Genomic DNA, 24,959 nt, shown 5'->3' on the forward strand with positions numbered 1-24,959 from the left:
GTGACCTTCGCCTGCCACAATGAAAGAACAGAGCAAATGAAAAAAAAAAAGAATAATTACAAATATTATCCGCATCGGCGACAACCGTGTCACGTAGGACAGTCGGTATCCACGTTAGCGATTTCAGGTCAACATTAACCGAAAAGACTCAATTGATAAATTGTCAAAATAAGGATAAGATTGGCCAGATTGAAAGATTTATGACTGCATTGACATAAGTGCAATAGGTTTAAGATTTTTTGATAATTTTTCCAATGTTTTGTGATTCCATTTTTTGCCTTTTCTATTTCTCACTATTTCAAGAATTTGAACCAGAGTCTTAAATCTTTTATTTCTCTTTAACTTCTGCTAATTCTGTACGTACACTAAAATAGTTGGGGTTGTCTTTCCTTTTTTGAATCTTCAGTCCTTTGCAATATATCAGTAGGATTACATGTTTCTGGTTCTTTAATGTGAGGGTTGTGCTTTTTATAATGATTGCTAGTACCATCTCTGCATAGGATTCTTGGAAGTGAAAATAGCTTAAGTACATTACAAATGCTAAAACTTGTATACGGTACTCACTTTAGTGTCAAAACTTTCAAAACGACCACTTAAGTGCCAAATTTTTTGAAAATGATCACTTCAGTATCAAAACTTTCAAAACGATCACTTAAATGCCAATTTTTTTTAAAACAATCATTTAAGTGTCATTTAAAAAAAAAAAATTGATCATTTCAGTGTTAACTCCTTTGAGACACGTCAGCTCAAATATTAATACAAAAATAGCACGTGTCGGATTTTCGACAAGCCACGTCGGCTCAAATTGAAGTTGGCCTTGAAGTGATCGTTTTTAGAAGAAGTTGTCATTTAAGTGATCATTTTTGTAAAAGAGTTGGCATTTAAGTGATCGTTTTGAAAGTTTTGGCACTAAAGTGAGCGCCGTACACAAGTTTTGACACTTGTAGTGTACTTTAGTCACTCAAATACAAATAGATATTTTGTTCCAAAAATCGTAAGAAAAAATTTGGCCCCACAAGGTGCAACATCAACATGTAGTGGTGAAAAAGAAAAAAAAGTCGAGAGACTTCTTTATTTCAAAAGAAATTAAATTTGATTTTAAAGTGAGCCAGCCAATATATTAAGTCATGGGCACTCTGTTGCTTAATTCACATCACTCACCTCACCTCACCTCACCTCATTTCTTAGCTTGGCCACCCCACACCAACCCTTTTTTTTTCCTCTTAAGGTGAGAGAGGGATTTCTTGAACTGGTGAGCTTCCTAGCTATGGCAATCTCAGAGGCCGGGTCGAGTAGCGATGTTGCACCAGCATCACGAGGCGAGTACCATGTGTTTTTGAACTTCAGAGGAAAGGACACTCGTTATGGATTCACAGACTTCATCTACGATAGTTTGACAAATGCGGGAGTCCGCGTGTTTAGGGATGAAGAAGAACTCCCCTACGGTGAAGTGATCCGTGAGGAACTTCACCAAGCCATCAAGAGCACCATAATCTATATACCCATCTTCTCTCAGACTTACGCTTCCAGTAAATGGTGCCTCCGTGAGCTAACACTCATGGTAGACTACTTGTCTGAGTCAGAGGGTCAAAAAAGTATCCTTCCCATTTTTTTTCTCGTGGAACCTGACGACGTTAAACCTAAGAGACCACTGTATGAAGCTGATTTCAAGAAACACGAGGAGGACTGTCCTGACCAAGTCGAAGTGTGGAAAAGAGCTCTCGGAAAGGTAGATGAACGCAAGGGATGGGTCGTGGGAGAGAAGACAAGGTATTACTCTTTGAAGATCCCTGCCTCTTTCTTCCTTTTTCTGTTTTAAGGGAAAATACTGAAAACAACCTCCAATTGCTGCTCTCATTCAACTTTACATCCTCTGATATTAACATCTTCATCAAAATTCTCCCCTACGATGCCGGTAACTTTAATGACATGGACCTACACAATCCTGTTTACCATCTTTTCCCCTTCCCCGACCCGTAAGGCCTACCAAAATAGTCAAGAGCACCCATTTGCATTTGCTATTTGGGATGATTACCAAAATCGTCTTCAGATTTTGCATCCATATTGATCTGCACTATCATTAGGTTCGATCCAGAAAAGAGATTTTTTCCCCCGTGATAAGCGTATGATTTTTCAATTTTCTTTAACTGGGAGAAGACGATCGAAATTGGAGATCGTATCCAGTGCCAACTATTATTTTACGCATTTTTTAGTCCATGGAACTAAGATCCGGTAAAGAATGTCGTGTCTAAATATTCAATAGGAGCGAGAGCATCATGAGAACATGTAAAGAATGATGGGCCCTTCATTTAGGGGCCTCGAGCTGCAGTGATCGAGGGAGGTCCCAATTGAGGCCGGGCAACCTCGATCTGAACCAGGCCGGAGGCGACGACCGGGGACGAACTCTGATCTGAGTCTGGCGACGGCACAGAGGCCTCGAGTGGGGTGGGGAGAAGAGTGACATGGTGTAGGGGGTGCCGGATTTTTTACATAGTCTTTTGGGATTACGTAGTCTATGTGACCAACATGTGAGAATTCCGGATTTTTAACCAAAAGTTGGGAGTTACTGGAAAGCAAACAGACAAGGCCTGTCCATTTTGTGTTAATATTAACAAAGAAGTCCACCTTGGACAGTTATATTGCGAAACTATACATATGCTACTAACTCTATGACTAGGTAAGATGCACGCCAAAACCTAGGTGGGTTGGCCCAAACATAGGAATGTACTTACTTAACGGCGTAAAGGAAAAAACGTTTGTTGTGCATCTGAGAATTCGTACGTATCTTCATTCATTAACCATCAAGTTAGCCTTATGGGAGTCGGGTCTCTTGATTTCAATTTCGAACAGACCTGAATGTGACCTAGCTCTTTTTGAATGCCATCATAATCGGATCCTTCCAAAATTTACATGGATAAGTTAAGCCAACCCTAATATTATAGGCCTTTTCTTTTACCAGATTGTGGCTTTCTCGACCAAACTGTGGATCATCTTGGTTCATGATTCTCCAATTACGGTTGCTGAAATTTGTTTCTAGGTGTAGTTATAAATGCCAAAATTGAACATCTCTTAACTGTGGTCATCGGGTAAGTCAGAAATTTATGCAATCATAGATGAAAAACATATCAAGTGAGTTCTACTAAATTAGCCTACAACAATTATCTTTTGTGCTCAAATTTCGTTCTGATGTACTTCAGATCTTTTCAAGTAAAGATTTCGCCAATCCCAAAGATGATGCGCGGGTATGAAATCAATCTAGTAACTAATGAAAGCGCTTTTGTGCCTTGCAGCCAATCTGTGATTGTCCAATCTGTTGTTGAAGAGGTTTTGAAGAAGCTGAAGATAAAACAAAAAAGAGTGACTGAATATTTAGTTGGACTTGATGATCGGATAAATGAATTGACAGAGTTTTTAGATGTCAATCACGATGATGTGCGGCTCATTGTAATTTATGGGATGGGTGGCATCGGTAAAACAACTATAGCCAAGGTTGTCTTCAATAAACTATGGTCTCACTTTGGAAAGTGTTGTAGCTTCCTTGAGGGCATTAGAGAGTTGCCTAAGGAGCGCATGGTCTCGTTGCAGAAGAAATTAATATCTGACATTAGTGGTTCTGGATTGGCAGAAATCATCCACGATAGTGATTACGGAATGATGAGGATTGAAGAAACACTTAGAGATAAGAAGGTCCTTGTGGTTCTGGATGATGTTGATAAGAAAGCGCCCATTGAATATCTAATAGGAAAGTTCAAATTAAAGCAAGGATCAAGAATAATTATTACAACGAGAGAAAGAGAAAGTGATATTATGCAAGTTGAGGGATTGACAGATAAAATTAAATGGTATGAGATGCAAATGATGGATGATCGTCTTGCGCTTCGGCTTTTTTGTCTGCATGCCTTTGGTAAAGACGATCCTTCGGATGATTATCGTAAGCTTTCAAGGGAAGTTGTCTCACTTATGGGAGGACTTCCTTTAGCTATGGAAGTGGTAGGTTCGTTACTTAAGGATAAGAAAAAAAAAATTATGGGAAGAGAAGTTGGCCGAGTTAAGGGAAGCACCTAACAAAAATATTGTACAGAGGTTGAGGATTAGTTATAATGACCTAGAAGAATTTCAGAAAAAAAATTTCCTTGATTTAGCATGCTTCTTTTTCGATGAGAAGGAGACTGATGCAATTTACATGTGGGAAAGTTGCAACTTTTACCCCTTAGGAGGAATTGATCTCCTTAGGAAGAGGTGTTTGATAAAGATATTGGACAATGGGATGTTCTGGATGCATGATCTACTTATAGCATTGGGAAGGCAAATTGTCCGTGAAGACAGTCAAGGTGACCTTGGAAAGCAGAGTAGGTTATGGATTGCAGAAAAGGCCCAAGATATCATAAATACCGAAGAGGTAAGTAAGAAACGTGCCATTTTAAAATAGAAGTTGTATATCCTAAAATTAAGGATTCCTTTTTTGTTTAGAATATCATTTTTTTCTGCCCATTCAAGTTATAAAACATAGTGGCAGAAGTTGACAAACTTCTTCACATCATTGTGAAATTTCACTTGCAGAAGAAGCGCACGGTCGAGGGGCTACGTATATGTGGATCAATTAGAAGTGAAGACTTTGAAAGGTTACCAAACCTAAGATTCCTCTACTTAAATGAGGGAACTTATGTTGGGGACTTTGCAAGGTGTGATTCAAATTTAAGATGGTTTTCTTGGTGTAACACCCTAAATTTTGGGCAATGAAAATAGTGAAATCTAGTCTATGGAACGACTAGAAAATTTTAATTTGATGCTCAAAGTTTGGATGTTAAGAAATTAGAAATCGGAAATTTCCGGGACCGTTACTCGAATTGGAATAAATTCCGATTAAATGAGTAATTGCGTCTTAGAATTAGAAAATTCCATTAATCCTTGTTCGGGATAATTTGACTCGAGTTCGGATGAAATAACCCACCGTCGGGTTTCCGGACGGCCGAAATTCCTAGGGTGCGAAATTACGAAAATACCCCCGGCCAAAATGTGAAATTACGAAAATGCCCCTAGGGTTTTATGAACTAATGGACAAAGACATTAAATTAGTGGACCCCACGTGACCAGCTCAGCCCTTAGTCAGCCCTCTAGAATTCTCTCTCGTTTTCTCTCTTCTCCTCCCACGTACACCCCTCATTTCCACCGACTTGCTCCAGCTCTTTTCCTCCCTTCGTTTCTTCATTTTCAGCAACAAACCTCACAGAAACCGACCACCCAACCATACTACAACATCCATAGAACCACCTCGAAGTGATCGGACCGCCGCCGCACCGCCGGAGTCGCCGGAAAACCCGCTGCAAAAGGGCTTCGCGAATTGCCCTGTTTTCGCCGGACCTGTGCTGCAGCTGCTTCTTCGCTTCTGTTTTGCACAAGTCCAGCCACCGCCACTGCCTCCGACCACCCTTAGACACCTCTAGACGTCACTCAGCCATCCCAGCTCGCCCAGTCACCGCCGGACAGCCCGGTAAAGCCCCAGAACCGCCGGACTTCTCTGCTGCCCTGTTTTGACTTCTGTTACAACCGGTTCTGTGCTCAGCCCCTATTCGCCGTCACGCCGCCCTTCTCCGCCCACCTCCGGCCACCATAAACTCCCCGACACACCCTCGAACCATCCCCACCAGCCCCACGACCTCCCGCCGCCGCTAGAGCCCCCGGAACAGCCCCGACCTCCTCCCCTGTTTCAGTTTCCCCTGCTCTGTTTTGCTGCTGCAGCTGCTGTTTGCTGCTGCCGGTTGCTGCTGCCGGCGCCACCTCCGGCCACCGTGAGCCACCACCGGCCACCAGCATCTTTTCCCCGACCACCTTGCACCTCCACCATCAATCCCGAAGCCGATCGCCGCCCGTAGCCCACCGTAGGAGCCCAATTAGCCCCGGCCAGCTGCTGTTTCCCCTGTTTTGGGGCTGGGCTAGTTTCTGTTGGGCCTGTTTATTGGGCCTGCGAGTTGGGCCTCGGCCCAATCTGCTGTGGGTTGTTAAATTGGGCTTTATATTAGGCCCGCGGACTCATTCAATCAAAAGTTGGGCCCGTAGTTCGAGGATTTTGGTTCGCGATCCGTTCGAGCCCAAAGTTCGCGCTAAGGATTTTTCGGAGGATCGTCATTGGCTTAACCTCGCGCAATTAACGGTGAGTCGACCTCTAATCCTTGGCTAAGTTGTTAATTACGTTTGGATTAGTTTAATTAGATTATTAGGGTATTTTGTTAGATTAATTAGGGCCGATTTAGGCTAGAGACTCGGTTTAGGTTAAATGGCCCTAATTAATTGGATTAATTTGATTGTGGCTAGTTTGGTCGGAATAATTGATTAATTGATTAACATTGCTTGATCACGAGCGAATAATAGGTCGAGGGTGAGCGTAGGATTGATTGGTGATTTGGATTTAATTACGTACGATTGAATTGAATGTTTGTCATTGAATTATTGATTTATGCTCGATTATAATTTATGTGGATTAATTGATGAAATGCCTTGGTGGATGGCTAGTCAAATTGATTGATTGGTTGGAGTTTGATCACTCGGTTTATGGATGCGAGGTCGCATGGATAACATGTGCATTTGTGTGATTACTCAAGAGTTTCGTTGTGTGAGCATATCGCGTGAGCATTTGACTAAATGCAGATTATAAACTGGTTATTTGCTGAGTATGCTTGAGTGGTCACACGATGAATTATTCCTGTCAAGTTCGTGCCGTGCCGGTCGTACGGAACTATACGACTTGTCGGATGCACATCAATTCGTGCCGTGCGCGTCGTACGGATTACACGATTGACGGATGCCGGTCGCAGCTTGTGACGGACCGAAGCCCCTACAAGGATTCCCGATAGTGCCGTGTCGTGCCGGTCGTACGAGTCACATGGGCTATTAGATGCCGTCGCCGGAAGTAAGGGACGAAGCCTGGTCCCGCCAGTAGACATTGCCGGTCGTAGTGTAAAGTCACATCGGTCGTGTGCAATTGGGCCGGATGGCCGTTAATAATCGGACCACGTGTGGTGTCTGCGTATGCGATTGACATGATATCTATGGGTTGCTATGTGTAGCATATTATGCTGAGCATACCGTGTGATTTTCAGCAGGTAAGTTGCATGTGATTGGGATATTTATATATCAATACGTGATTGACTAATAGGACCCTACGAACGAATCAACGCCTTAGCCGGGCTTAGGCGTTAACTCACCGAGATTTATATCTCACCACATCGTTGTTAAACTATTTTCGGGTTCTAAGTAATGGAGCTAGTAGTGCTTGAAAAGCTATTAAGGACGAGAGTGACGTAGCCCTATTGAAGTAGGTACTAAGTTGATCCTTCCCCGTCCCGAAGTATGGGACCAATTAGCGTGTCATTTCGGTTGACTCACCACGTGATTGTAAATTAAATGATGTTTTTGAATTAATGTGTTTTTCCTACTTGCCTATCCCTATTTTATATTTTTGTCCGGGAATATTATACGTTTCCGCATGCGTAGTTAATCTTATGGGTTGATAGCGTATACGGGACGCTATCCTTTTAGCCCGAGGGACGAGATGACGGGGATGCCGCGTGCTCAAGGATCGGGGCGTGACACTTGGTGTCTTCCTCCCGAGGAGGATTTTGGGGCGAAGAATTTGTATCCGAAATGGCTTGTTGTTTGCAAGCTTTTCGATATTAAGTTCAAGGATTATTCAAAAGCATGGAACTTGATCAAGGTAAATTACATGTTTCAACTCTAGTCTAATAATTTATGTGTGTACTATCCGAAGGTTCTTACGCTTGACATGCCATCCTTTCTACAGAGTGCACCTGATTTGAAAGTTCTCTCATTTACAAGGTGTTACGGCATAACGACAATCCCGGACACCTCTGGATGTTCAGCTTTAGAGAGATTGACTCTTGAACATTGCTCCAGTTTAAAGAGAATTGAAAGCTTCGTTCAAAAGTTACAATCATTGATCGAGTTAAAGATCGAAGGATGCAAGGATTTTACGGATTTTCCTGAAGAGGTGGGAGCACTTGTGAAGCTTGAGCACTTCTCACTATCGAGATGTAGCATGTTTAAGGAACTCCCAGGCTCAATTGGAAATTTAACCTTATTGACGGAGTTAGACTTAACAGGTAAGTGCATTGCCAAATTTCCAAACTCCATAAAAATATTAAAATCCAAATATTTATAGTATGAAACTTGAGAATCTTTCTTCTGACAGGCACGGTAATAGGGGAACTTCCCAACTCCATCGGAAAGTTAAAACCATTACGCATTTTACGTTATGAAAAATCATCAGTTGATTGGGAGGACCACAATTGGCGGTTTCCTTGCGGCATCAGCACTTTGGTAAATCTTGAAGAGCTAGATCTCTCTGGGCATAATGAAATGAAAGGTCAAATTCCCATTGGAATGGAGAATTGTCATATTTAAGAATCCTAAATTCAAAATCCACTGGTATTTGTGGAATTCCAAAGACAATCAGCGTGCTTGATCGGCTTCAAACACTCAATTTATCAGGTTGCCATGAGCTTCAAGATTTGCCGGAACTTCCCCCAAGTTTGACCTGTCTTTGCTTTCATTCTAAATCATTGCTCTCAGTCCCTAATCTATCGAACCTTTCTAATTTGGTTGAACTGCTACTAAGTAATGATGATGCTAGTAGAGAGAAATCAAACCTATCCAAAGAAAGCGACATAAGGTGGATTGGGAAGTTACATAAATTGAAAAAGTTAAGAGTTAGATCTGGTAAAAGGCCATGCACCTCCAGTGTTGGCTTCTCTTTCTCATCTGGAAGAGCTTGTTGAAAAGTTAGAGGTGGATCTGGTAAACGTCCATGCACCTCCAGAGTTGGCTTCTCTTTCTCATCTGGAAGAGCTTATTTTGGGACACCTAGACTTAAAACCCCTCGTGCAGCTTCCGTCCTCCGACTGGAGTCCGAGGAAATTGTCGACTTTAGAGATCGGTCGTTGTGAAGTGGTAGACATTCCACTCAAGGTGCTTCCACAATTGAAGAAATTAACCATTGGTCATTGTAGACAGCTTCAGAGATTATCCATTCCTTTGGAACTAACGAAGATACTGCAAGTGCATGTGTCATGGTGTCCAGAACTAGTTGAGATACAAGTTGTGGGTCTTTCGAAATCATTGGAAATCCTGGAAATTAGTCATTGCGACATTTTGGACAGAATAAGAGGGTTATCGTACTCGAAGAACTTGGAGAAATTGTCGATCATAGGGTGCAAGCTACTTACTACCGTGAGGCCCTTAACGAGCTACGGTCTTTGAAATCCTTGGATTGATGGAATTACCCGTCCTTGAGAAGCTTGACCAAAGCACCGAGCATAAAAATACCAGCTAATTGCGTGGTCCATATATGGGAGCATGAAAACTCTGACAGAGAAAAGCAATGGAAGAATTTGGTAGGCCATGACAATACATCAGAAGAGGTGCGGCATCTTCTTCATCAATGTGTGGGGCTTTTGTTTAGTTCCTTTCGAAGTTGCCAATGTCTTTCTTTAATTTTTTTGTGGCTGATTTGTTTGTTTCCTTCGTTTTCTGGTGTTGGATATTTGCGGTTCCTGAAGCAACTTTCGAGGTTCCCATTTTGTGTTTTACTATAATTACTTAGGTTGAATATTCATTTTCTATCTTAGCCATTTATCTCTGCTTGCCTTGGTGATGTCAGATACTTTTTGGGTTCTTTAATGTTGCCAGTAAGCGGATGATATGATGAAGAGTGTAATAAAAATAAGAGAGAAAAGGGTAAAGAGAAATGTTCCACAAGCGACCAAATTTATTTCTCATTTGATGGTTAGTGAGAAAGTGAGTAGTTACAATCTTCTGAACAACGGATATTGGGAAGTTTTATCTACATAGGCGTTCCAACATTTACTTAGAAAATGGAATTGTGGTGAGTTACTTCTCCCTGGTAGACAATTATCGAACTTAGTTATTGGTGCTCCAATAGATATTTAGTGTTCAATCCTGAATCTGTTTCTTACTAACGAATGATGCCTGTTGCAAAATGATTTACGATATTTATCCGATTCACAGGTTGTTGAACTTGTTACATCACAGCCGGAACGTCCCTTCATAATCGATTTCATCCTGAGCCAAAAGCAGTCAGGTGATGAGTTTTCCACAACATGGACGAAAAAAATGGATGTCACCCCTGATGCAGTGACGTACGAAGGATTGATCGCTGAAGTTGAAGGTTTCGGCTTTCTACCGAAGAGAATGGGGTACAAGACTCCTGGGGAAGACGGAGAGCTGTTCATAGAGATCAAGAGCGATGAGCAAGTGCAGGGAATGGTGCAGCTGGCATCTGAAAGACGATCGATTCAATTGATCGTCGAGGGACGGGTTGACATTTCTTCGGAAGAAGCATTGGCTATTGGCTGCCCCGTGCACTTTTTAGTTCTCTTCTTCTGTGTTGCCCTTCTGCTGCTTCTCTCTTTAATGCTGGGTTTTCCCAGGAAAATCGGGCAGTTAGATGGAGTGCGCGGGTTCGGTCTTTGTGATGACTTCGTGGTGGTTTTTCTTCTGCTCTTGTTTCTTTTCCTTGGGGCTAAAGTGAATTGGGGTGTGTCTTGTTTGGATGGGATGGACCCGGAAACTGTCGCAGAGCTCACTCTTCGTTTTCTTGCTTCCTAAGTCGGGAAAATCATTCATGTTCAAGAAAAACTTTGGAATGCCAAGTGAGTCTCATTGGTGCCTTATTTCATACATTGCGAAAAGGGAAAAGACTTTGTGGTAGCATCTACTGGAAACTAGAATTTGTTTGCTGTATAAAGCTTGTTCGACGTGTGAAGGACTGAATGCCGACATGAAAGTTTTCAGCTTTCTTTTGAAGAGAATGGGGTACGAGGATCCCGGTGAATGCCCGGAGCTGCTCATGGAGATCATGAGAGATGAGCAAGTAAATGGAATGGTCCCAAGTAATTCCTTTGCACGTCACGTGAGAGGTCGACAGTGAGCCAGGGCAATTCTGAATGTTTTGAGGCCAGGGGAAGTAAGAAGCAAATGAAGGACGGAAGGGTCGGGCACAACGGCAGTGTCGACGGAGGGAAAACGGCCGAGTATGGAAGATAGGAAGAAGGGCAAGGATGGAGAGAACGTGGTACGAGGCTCCCGGTGAAGACTTCGTGTTGCCTGTAGAGATCAAGAGCGATGAGCAAGTGGAGGGAATGGTGCCACAAGCATCTAAAAGAGGATTCATTCGTTCGTACGTCGAGAGGAGGGTTTGAAAGTGAGCCGAGCAATGCTGAATGCTCGGAGGCACGGCAGGCAGGAGGCAAACGAGGGACGGAAGAATTGGGCACGATGGCAGTGTCGATCCACGAACATGCCAACCATCGCCGGTCAAATTGCCCATGGGGAACAAGGAGTCGAACATTATGAGAGATCCTGCAAAGCGACAGCTCAAGCTGAGGAGCAAAGAGGCCTTTCTTTCAATTTCTTCTGTAAGTAACTCCCATCTTCTCATGTGTATTCCAATTTCATTTCAGAAACATTCCACCAAAAAAATCACTCAATTGACCTTGCCTTGCAAATAGAGACCAAGATTTGTTTACTTCAAAAGGATTGTCTATTGAAATTGGATTTCTGTTTCCACCAAGAAGTCAGAGTGTTAATGCATTTATTTCTTGTTCCCAAAGGATTGTGTCTGGACTACATAATTTAGCCGTCCCAGTAAGCCTCGAACCTCCTTCACGGTCGACGGAGGCCGTAGTTCACATATCGCCTTCGCCTTCGAGGGATCAACTTCAATGCCGGTCTTGTATGTTAGAAGAAGCTTTGCTTCCCTTTAAAGTTGCCATTTTTACTCACTCTGTCTCATCCTCTCTGATCACTTTACGGACAAAGACTGAAGGCAGGGAAAGGGCCACAGCTTGGAGGACCAGCAAAGAATCTTGCAAGAAGGAAAAGGGTGAGTGATTAATCGAGACTATGGTGAGCTGATTCTCTTGTTTCTTCTCTTAGGTTGCTCATTTCGTTTCCTTTTATCCTTCAAGAATAGAGAAACTGAATGTTTGTTTACCCGCCCAACTCAACCAGAAACATAGCATAGATTGTATGTAAATACTATGTTGAGATCAGCATGTTTAGCATGTATTTGAGAAGAAACTGTTACAGAGATTTATGAGATGATAGCATGAATCAATTGAATCATACAGAAGAGGGAAAAGGAAGGTGTAGCCTGATTCAATGACATACCAAAGGATTGATTACTGCAGCTTCGAGGAGAACCTAGAGATGAGGAGAGTGCTGGAGATGCGACGTGTTTCTACAATATCGTCAAATTCCCTAGCAGCCGGCAAATTTTCCATGTCCGAAGCTTCGAGGTGGGCGGCGGAAGTGGATGAATTGGAGCGGTTGTTGAATGCAGATGCGTAGATGGATGATTTAGTCGGGTCTGGAGATCCATAGAGACAAAACAGTTGTTGTGAGTAGCTCAAGGTAGTTAAGAAAGCATCGAATTGCTTCAATGTTCAGCTGATCACATCTTTTAAGTACCTCATTCAGGCTGTCACGGTGCATTGGGCTAGAGGTGGAGCATGTGCCCTATGCTTCACATTTCGGTACTACTGACTATTGATAATATCGAGTCTCGTCTTTCACACGTTATTGATACTCCTGATTTTGTTGGGAACAACGGACATCGAATTGTGTTTCAAAGCAGATAGGACCCTTCCATTGAATGGGGTTATAGACACGAAGAACCCTCTCCTTGCCCATGTTACGAGACAAGTCTGTATCAAATGGGACTTTTTTTTTTTTTGTCAGTTGTATCAATGGGACTATCCTTTTTGACCTCGCCACTACAGAAGTTGACTAATGGGAATGGAAGCACATTCGCGAAAGAAATAACACCAGCTCCGATAGCTCGTGAAAAGTTAAAATTAAGGACAATCATTGTGAGACTTTTCAAGTGTAATTGGAGTTCTTTTAATGCACGAGAGCTGTGTGCTCTAAGAGATTGCAGTCTCCTCCTGTTGATTACAATAGAACGATCTCTCTTCATGGATCATTTGTATCAAATTTATTGTCTGCTTTTTTATATCTCGCTCTAATGTTTTGTGTTGGTTTCACACTTCCGCCTTCTCGCATAACGTTAACTTTTTAAAAGCGGATTTGTCATTTTACGAAAAACTATGTTACATTAATTTAATCAAACGGCCCACCAGTTTACAAAACAAAAAAAAAAATCAAACAAAAATATGATAATTTAATCACCACATCTCTTTTTGCGCCTGCCCAGATAAGGAAAGTGATGGCTCGAAGTGATGGGGCACCTAAAAGCAACACACGTAGAGACAAAAACTCAATTTGATCCCACCTTCAGTTTCAACCAAAACTCGGTTCGCTTGAGATCGTCCGCCGCCCACGGTTGCGGAGGAAATCAGCGGTGCCTCAACCAACATTGGACCTGCTCAGGACAAGCAGCTATAACCTTAAACCAGCAAATCCCTGCCCAAGTTTTCCGTCTGACTCTCCTTGTTGGATTGGATGAAGACCGGGATCGTCATGGTTCATGGTTTTTCTCTCTTGTAAGAACCAGTCTTTTAAATCTGTGTTTGTCCATCACTTATCACAAATCTCTCAACCCCTTTTCTGATTTGAACCTCGTCCGTTTCGGGAAGACCTCTTTATGATCCTTCTTCTCCGTTCCATCACGTCGTTCCAGGAATAAGAGCTACTCTGCTTCATAGCTACACAGCCTACACTACATACTCTTTTAGTCCACTGTCTGTCATCGCTTCCTCCTCAAATTAACCTCGTTGTCTTTCTCATTTGCTGATAATTTCGCATACAAAGTTGCTTTAAGAGATGAGCTTCGGAGCAGCAGAGGAAGATTCGGCTCCACAGATTCAACTCCCAGCAGATGTGGATTGGCATATGCTTGACAAATCAAGATTCTTCTTCCTTGGAGCAGCACTGTTCTCGGGTGTATCGGCTGCTCTCTACCCAGCTGTGGTGCTCAAGACGAGGCAACAAGTCTCGCACACAGCGGTCTCTTGCTTCAAGATGTCGTTCTCCATCATGCGGCATGAAGGCCTGAGAGGGTTCTACAGAGGGTTTGGCACGTCCCTGATGGGCACAATCCCAGCAAGGGCTCTTTATATGGCTGCCCTTGAGGTCACCAAGAGCAGTGTTGGGTCAGCCACTGTGAAGCTAGGGCTCTCGGAGACCAGTGCCCTGGCCATTGCCAATGCTGTGGCAGGGCTGAGCTCGGCAATGGCTGCTCAGCTCGTGTGGACCCCAGTGGATGTGGTTAGCCAGAGATTAATGGTCCAAGGCCAACAGAATGGCTTCACTAGCAAAAAGAGCTTAATTGATCAAGTGGGTATTGATTCTTGTAGGTACAAAAATGGTCTCGATGCATTCAAGAAAATACTATGTGCCGATGGTCTGAGAGGCTTATACAGAGGATTTGGCATTTCAATTTTGACGTATGCACCTTCAAATGCGGTTTGGTGGGCTTCTTATTCCGTGGCCAATAGGCTCATCTGGGGTGGTTTTGTGGGCCAAAGTGGCGACAGAAGCCGAAAAGACAGCTGCTCTTCTCGTTCTTGCTTTGGGGCTGAATCAAGATCAATGCCGACGGTGGCTGTGCAGGGTCTGAGCGCAGCAATGGCAAGTGGGGCTTCTGCAATAACCACCATGCCATTGGACACAATCAAGACGAGATTGCAAGTGTTGGATGTAGAAGATAATGGCAGAAGAAGAGCACTCACTACCATGCAGGCTGTGAGGAGCATGGTGAGAGAAGGTGGGTTTGGTGCTTGTTACAGAGGGTTGGGACCAAGATGGGCTTCAATGGCCATGTCTGCAACAACCATGATCACCACCTATGAGTTCCTGAAGAGAATATCTGCTAAAAACCAGGAATGCTTCAGTTCTTGATTGAAGGATTAGATCGAAGCAGAACATATGAGATGGCACAATTTTTCTCTTTCTGTTTAGATAGATATTTTCTCAGATTCCTTTTTAGATAGATGCTCTCAAATTGGCAACATTTGGTCTGCTTGAGAAAAAGGGCTCACTGAATGTAAATCAATCTTAACTTCAAGATAATGAATGTAGAATTAAAAATATTTTTCGTTTATTCATTTTTATAAGCAATATAAGCGATCATCTTATGGAAAATATTGTTCAAATAACTCATTTTTCGCGAAATAAACGGAGCCTAACTGTCAGCTCGGTGTTTGTCAGCATACTAAAGTACTAATCATTTATCTATGAACATCGTAATATCGATGCTCGCATATTATATTTGTTTCGAGCTCATCGTGTTTAGAAGTTATGTGTTAAAATGAATTTAATGGGGATCTAAGAGAGTCGAGTTACACAACAAATAAGAAATTCCATTTTCCCAGTTTTCTTGCTCCAGAAGGTCCAAAGAAGTGAACTAGATAGACAGTGGGGAAGTTGGGCTAGGGATTTTGGAGGAAAGTAGTCATGGGACTAAATTATAGGAACTTCAGTTGTTTCTGAATATCTGCAAGGAAGTGTAGATTCAAATCCTCCTAAGAATCGAAAAGAAGTCCAAAAATCATAAAATTAAATCAAGATTAGGGGAAATATCTTATTAATATGTCGTCGAAAACGAATGGATGATTGGCAAAGTTGAGGGCCACCTGAAATTGGACAAAACAGGAAAGACGTGGAATTCGCCTTCAATTTCACTGGCCTCACCAAGAAACGAAAATTTCTCTTTAATAATGCAAAACCTATGGGCGATCCGTTTCAAAATAGGTAGCTTCCGAGCTGGAAATCGGGAACCTACCCTGTCAGGGTTGGTTCTCGATATTTTGGAATCAGGAACCAAACCCCGGTGACCCTAAAACTAGCCTAGAAGATGCTCCAACACCAAAGAATGGCCAATGAAATTTTCTCACCCTACGTTTGACAAATGGATAATGAAACATGCTCCAACACCAAATAGTTTGCAATCTCCAACTGAATATTCATCTCTCACATTGCAGAGTACCTTATAGTATAGTCTGTTTAGGACTTCCATGGCTAACACTTAATATCAAAAAAAAATTTGCTATTTTAATTGAGAACAACTGTTACAAAACCAGGGGCAGCAGCACAATCCCAAATTTTTGTGGACCCATTCAGGCCCTCCATAATTTATTATTGACCTTCTCTATGGACCATCAATCAAACCGTGGGCCATTTCCAACTCCTGTCTTCGGAATCTCATCATTCTCAACAGTTTCATCCACATTCTGAGAATCTGAGCTCTCACTGATCCTCTTGTGACCTCAAGGCAAACCTTTGATGACCACTTCGATCTGGAGTTTTGGCAGATCCCAATGCGAACTGTCCAGCTCAGCTTCACTTCAAAGGAAAAAAAGAGGGTATCTGTACTCCTTATTTTCAAGGCAAACCTTGAGAAGATAACAAGATAGTAATTCCTATGGGAATTTTCGTGACGCGTGAAACGATTGCGGATTACTCGTTTTCGATATTCAAAGTAAGTTTTCATCACTAGTAATTTTTATTTCTCTCTTTAACAAGTACCATCTGCTATACTTTATCATGCTAGATTTGTTTTACTTACTTCAACTCGCTTTTTGCTGCTCACGATATGCTCGGGTTCCACGATACTTCGTACACAAAATTACGGCAAACAAATCTAGGGACGATACTTTGCGACGGGGGATTGATCCGTTAGAATTCTCTAGAAAGCTCCATCCACGATTAATTTCTTACAGTGAAAATAATTTACGATGACATGTCCCCATATTTTCTTTTTTTTTTCAGTGACATTGTGCCCTTGCATGGCCTTTCTTCACTGTTCAGCTAGGCTATGGTACGGTCCATTGCGTGTTTGATGTGCATATATGTGAGGCGAGGCATAGGAATGAATGGAGGATACCTTGGTTATTATCATAAGGGAACTTTTTGAATGGATAAGATTTTGGGGGCCCACTTTCAGCAAATGGACCACCAATAAATTAAAATCTGTCATTCCCAGCAGCAAGTCTTTTAGCCCGCCATGGCGATCATTGGATCTCAATGGAAGTGGAAAGAATATCACAGCCAACAACTGTAAAGAATTGGATACCCTTGGATTGGATCAATACAGAGGTTCGATCATTGCTTTAAGTCACGATGTGGACAAGAGGCCTCCCACTGCACATGTTAAGCACAGAAACGTTGAGGTCTCTTCCAAGAGAATGAGTGAGGGATGAGCCACAAGAAAATGAGTAATTGATGAGAAAGAATCTCCACAGAGGGCAAACACTTGCATGGATCCATTCTGGGGGGTCGGGTCAAATCTTATGTAATGGTAACGTGGCTCTCATAGAGAGGTGACAATATTCACCCGTCGGGATTAACCGTGCCCATCTAACTGAGTTCAAAGAAGAAGCCAGTGATGTATATGCGTCAAATCCTTAAGCACTGCTATCGATAGGCGTGATCCTTTTGCATAGAGGTGACAAAATGGGTCATGAGCCCATATTTTTCACTCATATTTGTTAAGTGCAATATGGATTGCCTAACATCAAAAGTATTGGTTAAAATGAATCTATTAAAACAAAGCCCTAAACGACCCGAGGAGCCATGCTAGAGTATCCAACTCCCACCCCCCACACTAGCACTCGGCTCAAGTCCATCGAGTCCAAGCCTGGTTCCTCAATGGCTGGGACCAAGCCCATAGAGGTTGGGCCCACATCTCTTGAGGCCACACTTGAGACCTCGGGGCCACGAGGCCAATCCTCGGATCTCAATGGTCATGCCTAAGTTCCCGACAGCCATGTCTAATACCCAACTCCTGCGCCCAAGTCACTACCCGAGGTACATGAAGGCCGGCCTAGCTCCATAAAGGCAGTCCTTGGATCCCTCAAGTCGAAACTAAGACCTCAGTGCTGATGCCCTACTCCATAGAGGCTAGGCTTCAGTCCTCAAGGTTGGGCTCAATTTCTTGACGCTAGGCCCGGGTCTCTTGAGGCTAGATTCGGGACCCAAAGCTGCAGTAGGCGGTTCCCATGCCCAAGTCACTAGTGTTCAACCCAAGTCCATTGTGACCAAGCCGCAGTCTACAATGACTGGTCCTAGTTCCCTCGATGATGGACCGAGACCCTCGTACCCATGCCTAAGTCCACAGAGGCAAGGCTCGGGTCCTTCAAGGCTTAGCCCAAGATCTCAACACTCATGCTCAAATCCCTAGTGGCCATGCTAAGGCACTAGGGTCTCGCGCCCAAGTCCCTAACACCCGATTTGGGTGCATCAAGGCAAATTCGGGTCAATCTAGGCCCAACCTAATTCCTCGATGGTTGAGTCCACAGAGATTAGGCTTTGGTCCTTAGCAGCCATGCTTGGGTACTCGACTCCAAACTTAAATCATTGGGGTTCGGATCAAGTTAATCGTGGCTGGACTCGATTCCTTGACGAATAGGCCCAGGTCCATAGAAGGACGGCGTAGGTCCCTCAAGGTCGGGCCTAAGGCCCTAGTGCTCGTGCTTGGGTCCTTAGCAATGGTCGGGTCCACATAGATTAGGCTTGGGTCCTTAGCGGCCATGTTTGGGTACTTGACTCCGCACTTAAATCATTGGTATTCAGCTCAAGTTATGCTCACCTCGGGTTAATCGTGGCTGGACTCGATTCCCCAACGACCGGGTCTAGGTCCATAGAAGGAGGGCGTAGGTCCCTCAAGGTCAGGCCCGAGACCCTAGTGCTCGTGCTTGAGTCCACGAAGATCAGACTAGGCCCGAGACTCCGAAGCCCATGATTGCGCCCAAGCCCGAGTACTTGGCTCCCCTAGTGCTCGACTTGGGTCCATGGAGGTTGGGCCTAGTTTCTTGGCGACCAGGACAGATCAAAAGTGCTGGGGCCAAGTCCCTCAAGGCCAAGCTCATGACCCGAGTGGTTGGGTCCACGAAGGTTTGCCCGAGTCTCTTGGAGCTAGGTGAAGATCTTGATGCCCATGCTTGGGTCCCTTGAAGCCGGTTCTAAAGCCTCCTTTTCTTACTGAAAAATACTTTTACATCATCAAAAGTCAAAGAATGATCTTCAATATGAACAAACAACATAACCACTAGACTAATATTTGTTTATGTAGTGAAATGATGCAACTTTTACAATGTATTATAAGAATTAATTTTTCACCCAAAAAAAAAAAAATTAAATGGACCGGCTCCTAGTTCTAAAATGCCTTCGCTCTTTTCCATCAACTCAACAAACACCCACATCCCCATATTATTCATGTGCCATGCGAAGTCCTGGCCCACAACCCGAGCCGAACACCCGAGCTCCCTCACTAACTCGGCGAGCTAGTACACAAAGTCACTTAATCTTTACATGCAGCAATGTAAGGAAAAAACTTGTCATGAATTATAGCTCAGTTGATTCCGTGTAAGATATGGATCGCTGCACAAAAACGAATGAATATGAATTACATGGATTTTACATGGGTCAATTTGAATTCGGACCCCCTTTTAACCTAACCTAACCTAACCCAACCATTTGATGGACCTACATATAAATTAGCCTTTTCCAAAGGTCCATTTACCTGAAGAACGGAGGTTCGTCTCTCATATGTTACCGATGGTTATCATTGCAGGACCGACTTCAGCGTTTGCCAGATAACCATATTACGTACTTACGGTTGCAAATGCGCAATGAAATTACTACAGAAGATGTACAGCTAAAACCAGAAGTGCGGTTGGAGCACAAAAACACAACTCACACAGCTCGATTTTACAAAATTCCTGCAGTATATAGTAATTTTTGGATTCCCTTAAGGATTACCGTGGACCGACTCACAGAATCATGCTCAGACAAAATAAAAATATGAGAGAAAGCATCACCTCACCGCCAAATTCTACAAACTTTGGGCCAGGCAAAAGCTAGAACAAGGAGACAATACATCTTCCGTGAATTAAAATTACAAGAACAGACATAAATAAAGGTGCACTTAACAGTATAGTCTGAATTCCGCCTTCACTCAACCATAAAAATTGTGAATCTTTAGTTATTAATGAACAACTGATCTGCAACCTACACAACTCTCTCTAACCAAGGAACAACGAACTAATAAGCGTGACCAACTACACAATTAGCAGTCAAGGAAAAGGAACCATTTGAACAGCTACCTCCCAAGCAACTATCAAGGCCGGGCTCTCTTGTTGCTGCAAGACGGGCATTTGTACTGCTTAATGTGCTCAGCCCTAGCCGGAGTGATTTTGACACACTTACCATGAAACCATTTCTCACAGATATCGCAGCAAATCCAGAACTCATCCGAGGCATAATTCTCTCCACATGCCCCACAAAGAGTCTCCCCATGCTCCTCCTCCTCTTCCTCCTCCATACCTTCCTCCTCCTCTTCCTTCGGTTGCACTGCCTTTGAATACTTTGTCTGAGATTCTGATCCCTTCTGCATTCAACAAGTACTTTCAAGATATGATACATAACAAAATATCACCAATAATGCAGTTAGATGAATCACAGTGCTCCACATTTAGCATTATGACTATCCCTTGCCCTCCCACTACTTTGGATCCGACTTTTCAATTTACTTCATTTCCTTTAGAATAGGTGTCCGTTTCATCACGTATTTAACGCAAACAGTTGTGCACTCACATTAAATAACTTTAAACAAAATAAAGTCATTTACCAACCATGACATGGCTCCATCCACTTGACTAGCATGCTGCTTAAGATTGAACATTTCAAATGTTCAAGAATAATCAGACTACTACAGGAAATAAATCACAAGAGTACATCATACATCACTGCTTCCAGAGTAGACTGCACATTAAATCAAAAATATGGGTGCAACAGCGCAAAGCAGATAATTCTTTTTTTTTTCTTTTTTTTTTTTTTTTTTTTTTTTGTATCGTCTTGTTTTCTCTATCTTTGTCATGGGATATTGGGTTGCAGAAGGTGTGGTGCTTTGTAAGCTTGACACACAGAGGAGTTTCAGGAATTACTAAATATGGGACTCCAGGGGTGCATACAGCTCACAATACACAAAGTTGGCCAGCCCTAAAAACGAAGTTGATCATCCTAATGAAGTGGAAATTGTAGAAGTAAAGTAAATGACCCAAAAGAATGGAATAAGATGGACTCCACACCTTGGGATTTGATTTAGATTTACTGCTGCTGAGATTTGTAATTGATGACTTTTCCTTGACTTGCTTCTTAACCGTGCCTGTCACAACCTCAAATATGGTGGGAAGTTCATTAATCATATTGAAAAGGCGTTTCCTGCAACAGAGAAATCTACAAGGTTACAAAGCCTGATGATGTGTTAGCCCACTGAAACATTACAAGCAAAAGACCCATCGACACCCAAGATAGTATCAAAGAAATCTAAGGAATTGCACAGCAATTGCATCATTGCAGGAGCGTCACAAGTCCAGCTCTGTCTAGACAATCTCCTTACTGTAAGGCTTCACTATTATTAATGATTCACTACTTCCCAATATGGGAGATAACAAACATCCCAGCTAGACATCCAAAGGCATTGACAGCACACAGGGGTAGGGCACTCTACCTTGATATAATAACCAAAATCGGCACAAACAACCAAACCCTCTCCCCCAAATAAATTTAAAAGAAAAAAGAAACTTTCCCCTTCAATTTCAGTCATTTAGAAGCTTTCAAATTCCACAGAGTGAACAAATTAACAAAACTAAACATCATATCATTTTGCAAAAGTTAAATTATGAATCTATACATGTTCTGTAGTCCAGAAGAGAGGGAAACAGAACCTGTCAGCTTTATCAAATCCAAATCTTGCACCAAAATAAAATGCCACAGAAAGTAGCCATGCATCACTGTGAACCGCAACCAAAGACAACCAGTCCTTCTCTTGCATCCCATCTCTAGCAAAATTGATGCCAAGGGCAGGTTCTGGAAGCTCCGGTGGCACCTCTTCTGCAGGTAAGTTGACTTCCCACTGCTCACTTGGAAATCCATAAAGACAAAGATTCTCCTTTTCTGAAGCAAAGGAGAAGCAGTAGTTATATAGAAGCCCAAACAGAACAAGTATATCAGACGCTAGAAGATACTGCCAAGCAGATAAAATATATAAAAGAATAAAGTCCTGAAAGCTCAATAATTCCACAAGGGCCTCAACAATATCTAGATTCAGAGCAAAAAATTGGATGGTCTTCTTGATCTTATATCACTCGCTTCTAACAAGCTCTCGCATCAAATAATGTCCTGCAGTACATTAAAATTCCACAAACAGAACAACATGAAATATGTTAACTCTAAGAACCATAAAAAGATATCCTGAGTTTCTCAGTAATGGATGAAGTACGTTATCTTGCAGAAGACTCACAGGCCTAGCTATTGTCGATTATTTTCACAGAACATTTTGACGACCAACACAAATACAGTGGATAGCCAATGAGTTGCAGCTAAATTCAAGAGTGAGCATTCAAGGGACAATAACCTTAGCAGATGTCAATTTGAACTCATATGAGTCAACAGTTGTCATGTCAGAGGAGTGACAGAAGTTACTCTGACCTGAAATTTGGTATCTTATTCATCGGAAAGTATTAGCAAGGAAAGGGTAATCTTCCAGATCCTTAACATTAAACAGCATCATAAAGAAATAACCTGGGCAAAGCTTTGTCAATAAAGGGTTTTGCAAACAAGGGTTGGATATTGGCAGGTTTCTCATGGTAATTGCTTTTCACAAACACTAGACATACAGGTGTATTGCTTAGTCTCCACATAGCAAAAATATTTCAACTAAAAGCAAAAATGCAGATAAATAAGTGGCAAAATAAGCTTTTATCGCCCACCAGTAAGAAACAACTGAAAGAAAGATGATGTTTTAAGACATTTGTTGTTAAAATTGGTTGTCAATTGCCGTGAAACTACACATGCAGGCCACCAATTGAATGAACTAATCTTCTATATATAAAGAGACTCTTCCTTAAAACGTATCCACATCAAAGCCCAGGGAAGCAACTAACTATCAGCAATCCTCTCACAACAAAGAAAGGGAGTTGCAGAATTCAAATAGTCCAAACCAAACGGAATCCAAAAAAATGTCATTTTGCAGAAGGGTAAACATATAGAAACACAAGAACGCTAATGAGAAGCTTCTTGAGGATACACATGCCTTCATGTTACGTTACTCTTCAAACACAATGCATGAAATCTAGCAACAGACCAAACCATAACGCTCAAATTCCCCTTTCCTTTTTAGCCCCGCCATGCATTCCAAAAGTGAAACTCACTTGATATCCATAGAACAAAAAGTCTCCAAATTCGTCTTATACAAGCATCGCATCGGCAATAAAAAGCAGCAGCACGGCTAATTCCTATCAGCGAACAAATTCACAGCACGAAATCCAGTAAAACCACAACAGCACGAGGCAGAAGAGATGAAACCCTAACCAGGATCGCACTGCTGGTAAAACTCTTCGACTTCTGCATCACAAAAGCACCAAAAGGGAAAAAAAAACCAAAAACTCCCGTCAGAATCTCAAGACTTTGACCCAAAATGGCGCAATAACTCGAAATTCCTCAACCCCATTTGACGGCACACGAGGGAAAAATCGAAAATCACGCGTCGAAGGGACGAAAAAGATTCCTAAAAAGACAAAAATTTAAGAGGAAGTGCGTACCGGCGGTGAGGGCTTTAATCATGCCGGCTCTTCGGCCCTTAAAATCCCTAAACACCTCCTCGACGGTGCGAGGATTGTACTGGGCGCCTCCGTCCATGGCACTAAGAAGCTAAGCTCCACCCGAATTCGGAGAACGACAAAGAGAGACGTTGGAATTGAGCACGGAGGAGAGGGAATTCCTAGAGAGAGAGAGAGAGAGCTCGCAGCAGAGATCGAAAGAGGGGAGAGAGAGAGAGTGAGGGAGTGAGGGAGGTAAAAGGAGGGAAAGATGGGAAAGTATTTGACCTCTGTGCAAGCTAGACAGAGACATGGTGCGGATTTGAACCGGGTTGGAGTGGTCGGATTTAACTGGATTTGATTATGGTCGGGAAGAGTCCGTGAACGGGGATTAGATCTCTTCGCTCGGTGGGCTTGGGCCCCCGACTGGGCCTCAAAATGGGCCCAATCAACGGTTCCCTCTTTTATATAAGGAGTTGGGAATCTTACGATGAGCAAGCATTGCGTGGGTGTGGGAAGCTTAATGTGATGTTCAAAATTCAATTAAAAGTGAAAACTAAAATAAAACTGAAAAGTCTCTCTAGTCGATACGCATTGGTCCGCAATCGCAAAGTTCGCCCAAAAATGTGGCCATCTTCGAGCTAAGCTCTAAATAGACGTGCTCGGTATGGATGTTTGGTGTACATTGCTCACTACAGTAAGATAGCGTGGCCCGACCCGAACACCTCAAAAGCTGCCTTTCGACCCGGCTCCGTCACTGGATGATGATATATCTTGCGGGTCAGGGCCCATAACGCTCAAGGCCCATGTTTTCTGGGTGATGCACGTTACATTTTGTTCACGCACAATGCATTTGTTAGTTACTGCAACTTTTTCAAGAGTACTTAAAAAGGAGTAGAGCATGAGAATGCAAACACACTACCAAATACAGTCCCTCTCGGCACTGGGTATCGGAAATGATAAGGCCATGCCCCAGTAGAACTAGTTGCGTAACGACTTTTGAACCGTGGATGCATTCGAGTCATGTCCGTCTCATTAATGGCGTGTGTACGAGTCATGTCTGTCTCGTGAATAGAAGCTTCTAATCTTTCACCACTGTTGTGATTCGAGAGACGATACCATAAAGTTCAAATTAACAATCTCCAATGGTTCGACCAAAAAAAAAAAAAAAACAATCTCCAATGGACAAGGTCACAAGAGGATAAAAGGAAAGATGATAGCGTACGCCTGTACGAGGCGAGCGAATGTGACTTTTAGTTTTTGGAATAGCACAAATAGTTTTTTGAATTTTGACTCAATGCATAATGTGATCTTTAAATATTTATTTTGTACAACGTGATCCCTAAACTTTAGCCCAATGTATAA

The 24,959-nt window shown here is 42.7% G+C and overlaps 2 protein-coding genes and 1 pseudogene across 2 annotated transcripts; 2 read left to right on the forward strand and 1 right to left on the reverse strand.

The window, feature by feature from the left end:
* Positions 1 to 1,170: 1,170 nt before the first annotated feature.
* LOC115746696 lies at positions 1,171 to 8,438 on the forward strand (annotated as a pseudogene).
* A 4,889-nt stretch (positions 8,439 to 13,327) lies between these two features.
* On the forward strand, positions 13,328 to 15,079 carry LOC115746766 (solute carrier family 25 member 44-like). The gene is made up of 2 exons (XM_048278290.1): positions 13,328 to 13,702; positions 13,797 to 15,079. The coding sequence occupies exon 2, from the start codon at positions 13,819 to 13,821 to the stop codon at positions 14,893 to 14,895; it is 1,077 nt and encodes a 358-aa protein (XP_048134247.1). The 5' UTR covers positions 13,328 to 13,702; positions 13,797 to 13,818; the 3' UTR covers positions 14,896 to 15,079.
* Positions 15,080 to 19,881: 4,802 nt separating this feature from the next.
* LOC115746686 (PHD finger protein ALFIN-LIKE 4-like) lies at positions 19,882 to 23,900 on the reverse strand. The gene is made up of 5 exons (XM_030682564.2): positions 23,598 to 23,900; positions 23,368 to 23,400; positions 21,723 to 21,951; positions 21,084 to 21,216; positions 19,882 to 20,383 (listed from the first exon to the last, which is right to left on the reverse strand). The coding sequence occupies exons 1-5, from the start codon at positions 23,692 to 23,694 to the stop codon at positions 20,114 to 20,116; spliced, it is 762 nt and encodes a 253-aa protein (XP_030538424.1). The 5' UTR covers positions 23,695 to 23,900; the 3' UTR covers positions 19,882 to 20,113.
* Between the last annotated feature and the right edge of the window lie 1,059 nt (positions 23,901 to 24,959).

The sequence above is a fragment of the Rhodamnia argentea genome, chromosome 4 (assembly GCF_020921035.1).
Source record: "Rhodamnia argentea isolate NSW1041297 chromosome 4, ASM2092103v1, whole genome shotgun sequence".
Classification (NCBI taxonomy): domain Eukaryota; kingdom Viridiplantae; phylum Streptophyta; class Magnoliopsida; order Myrtales; family Myrtaceae; genus Rhodamnia; species Rhodamnia argentea.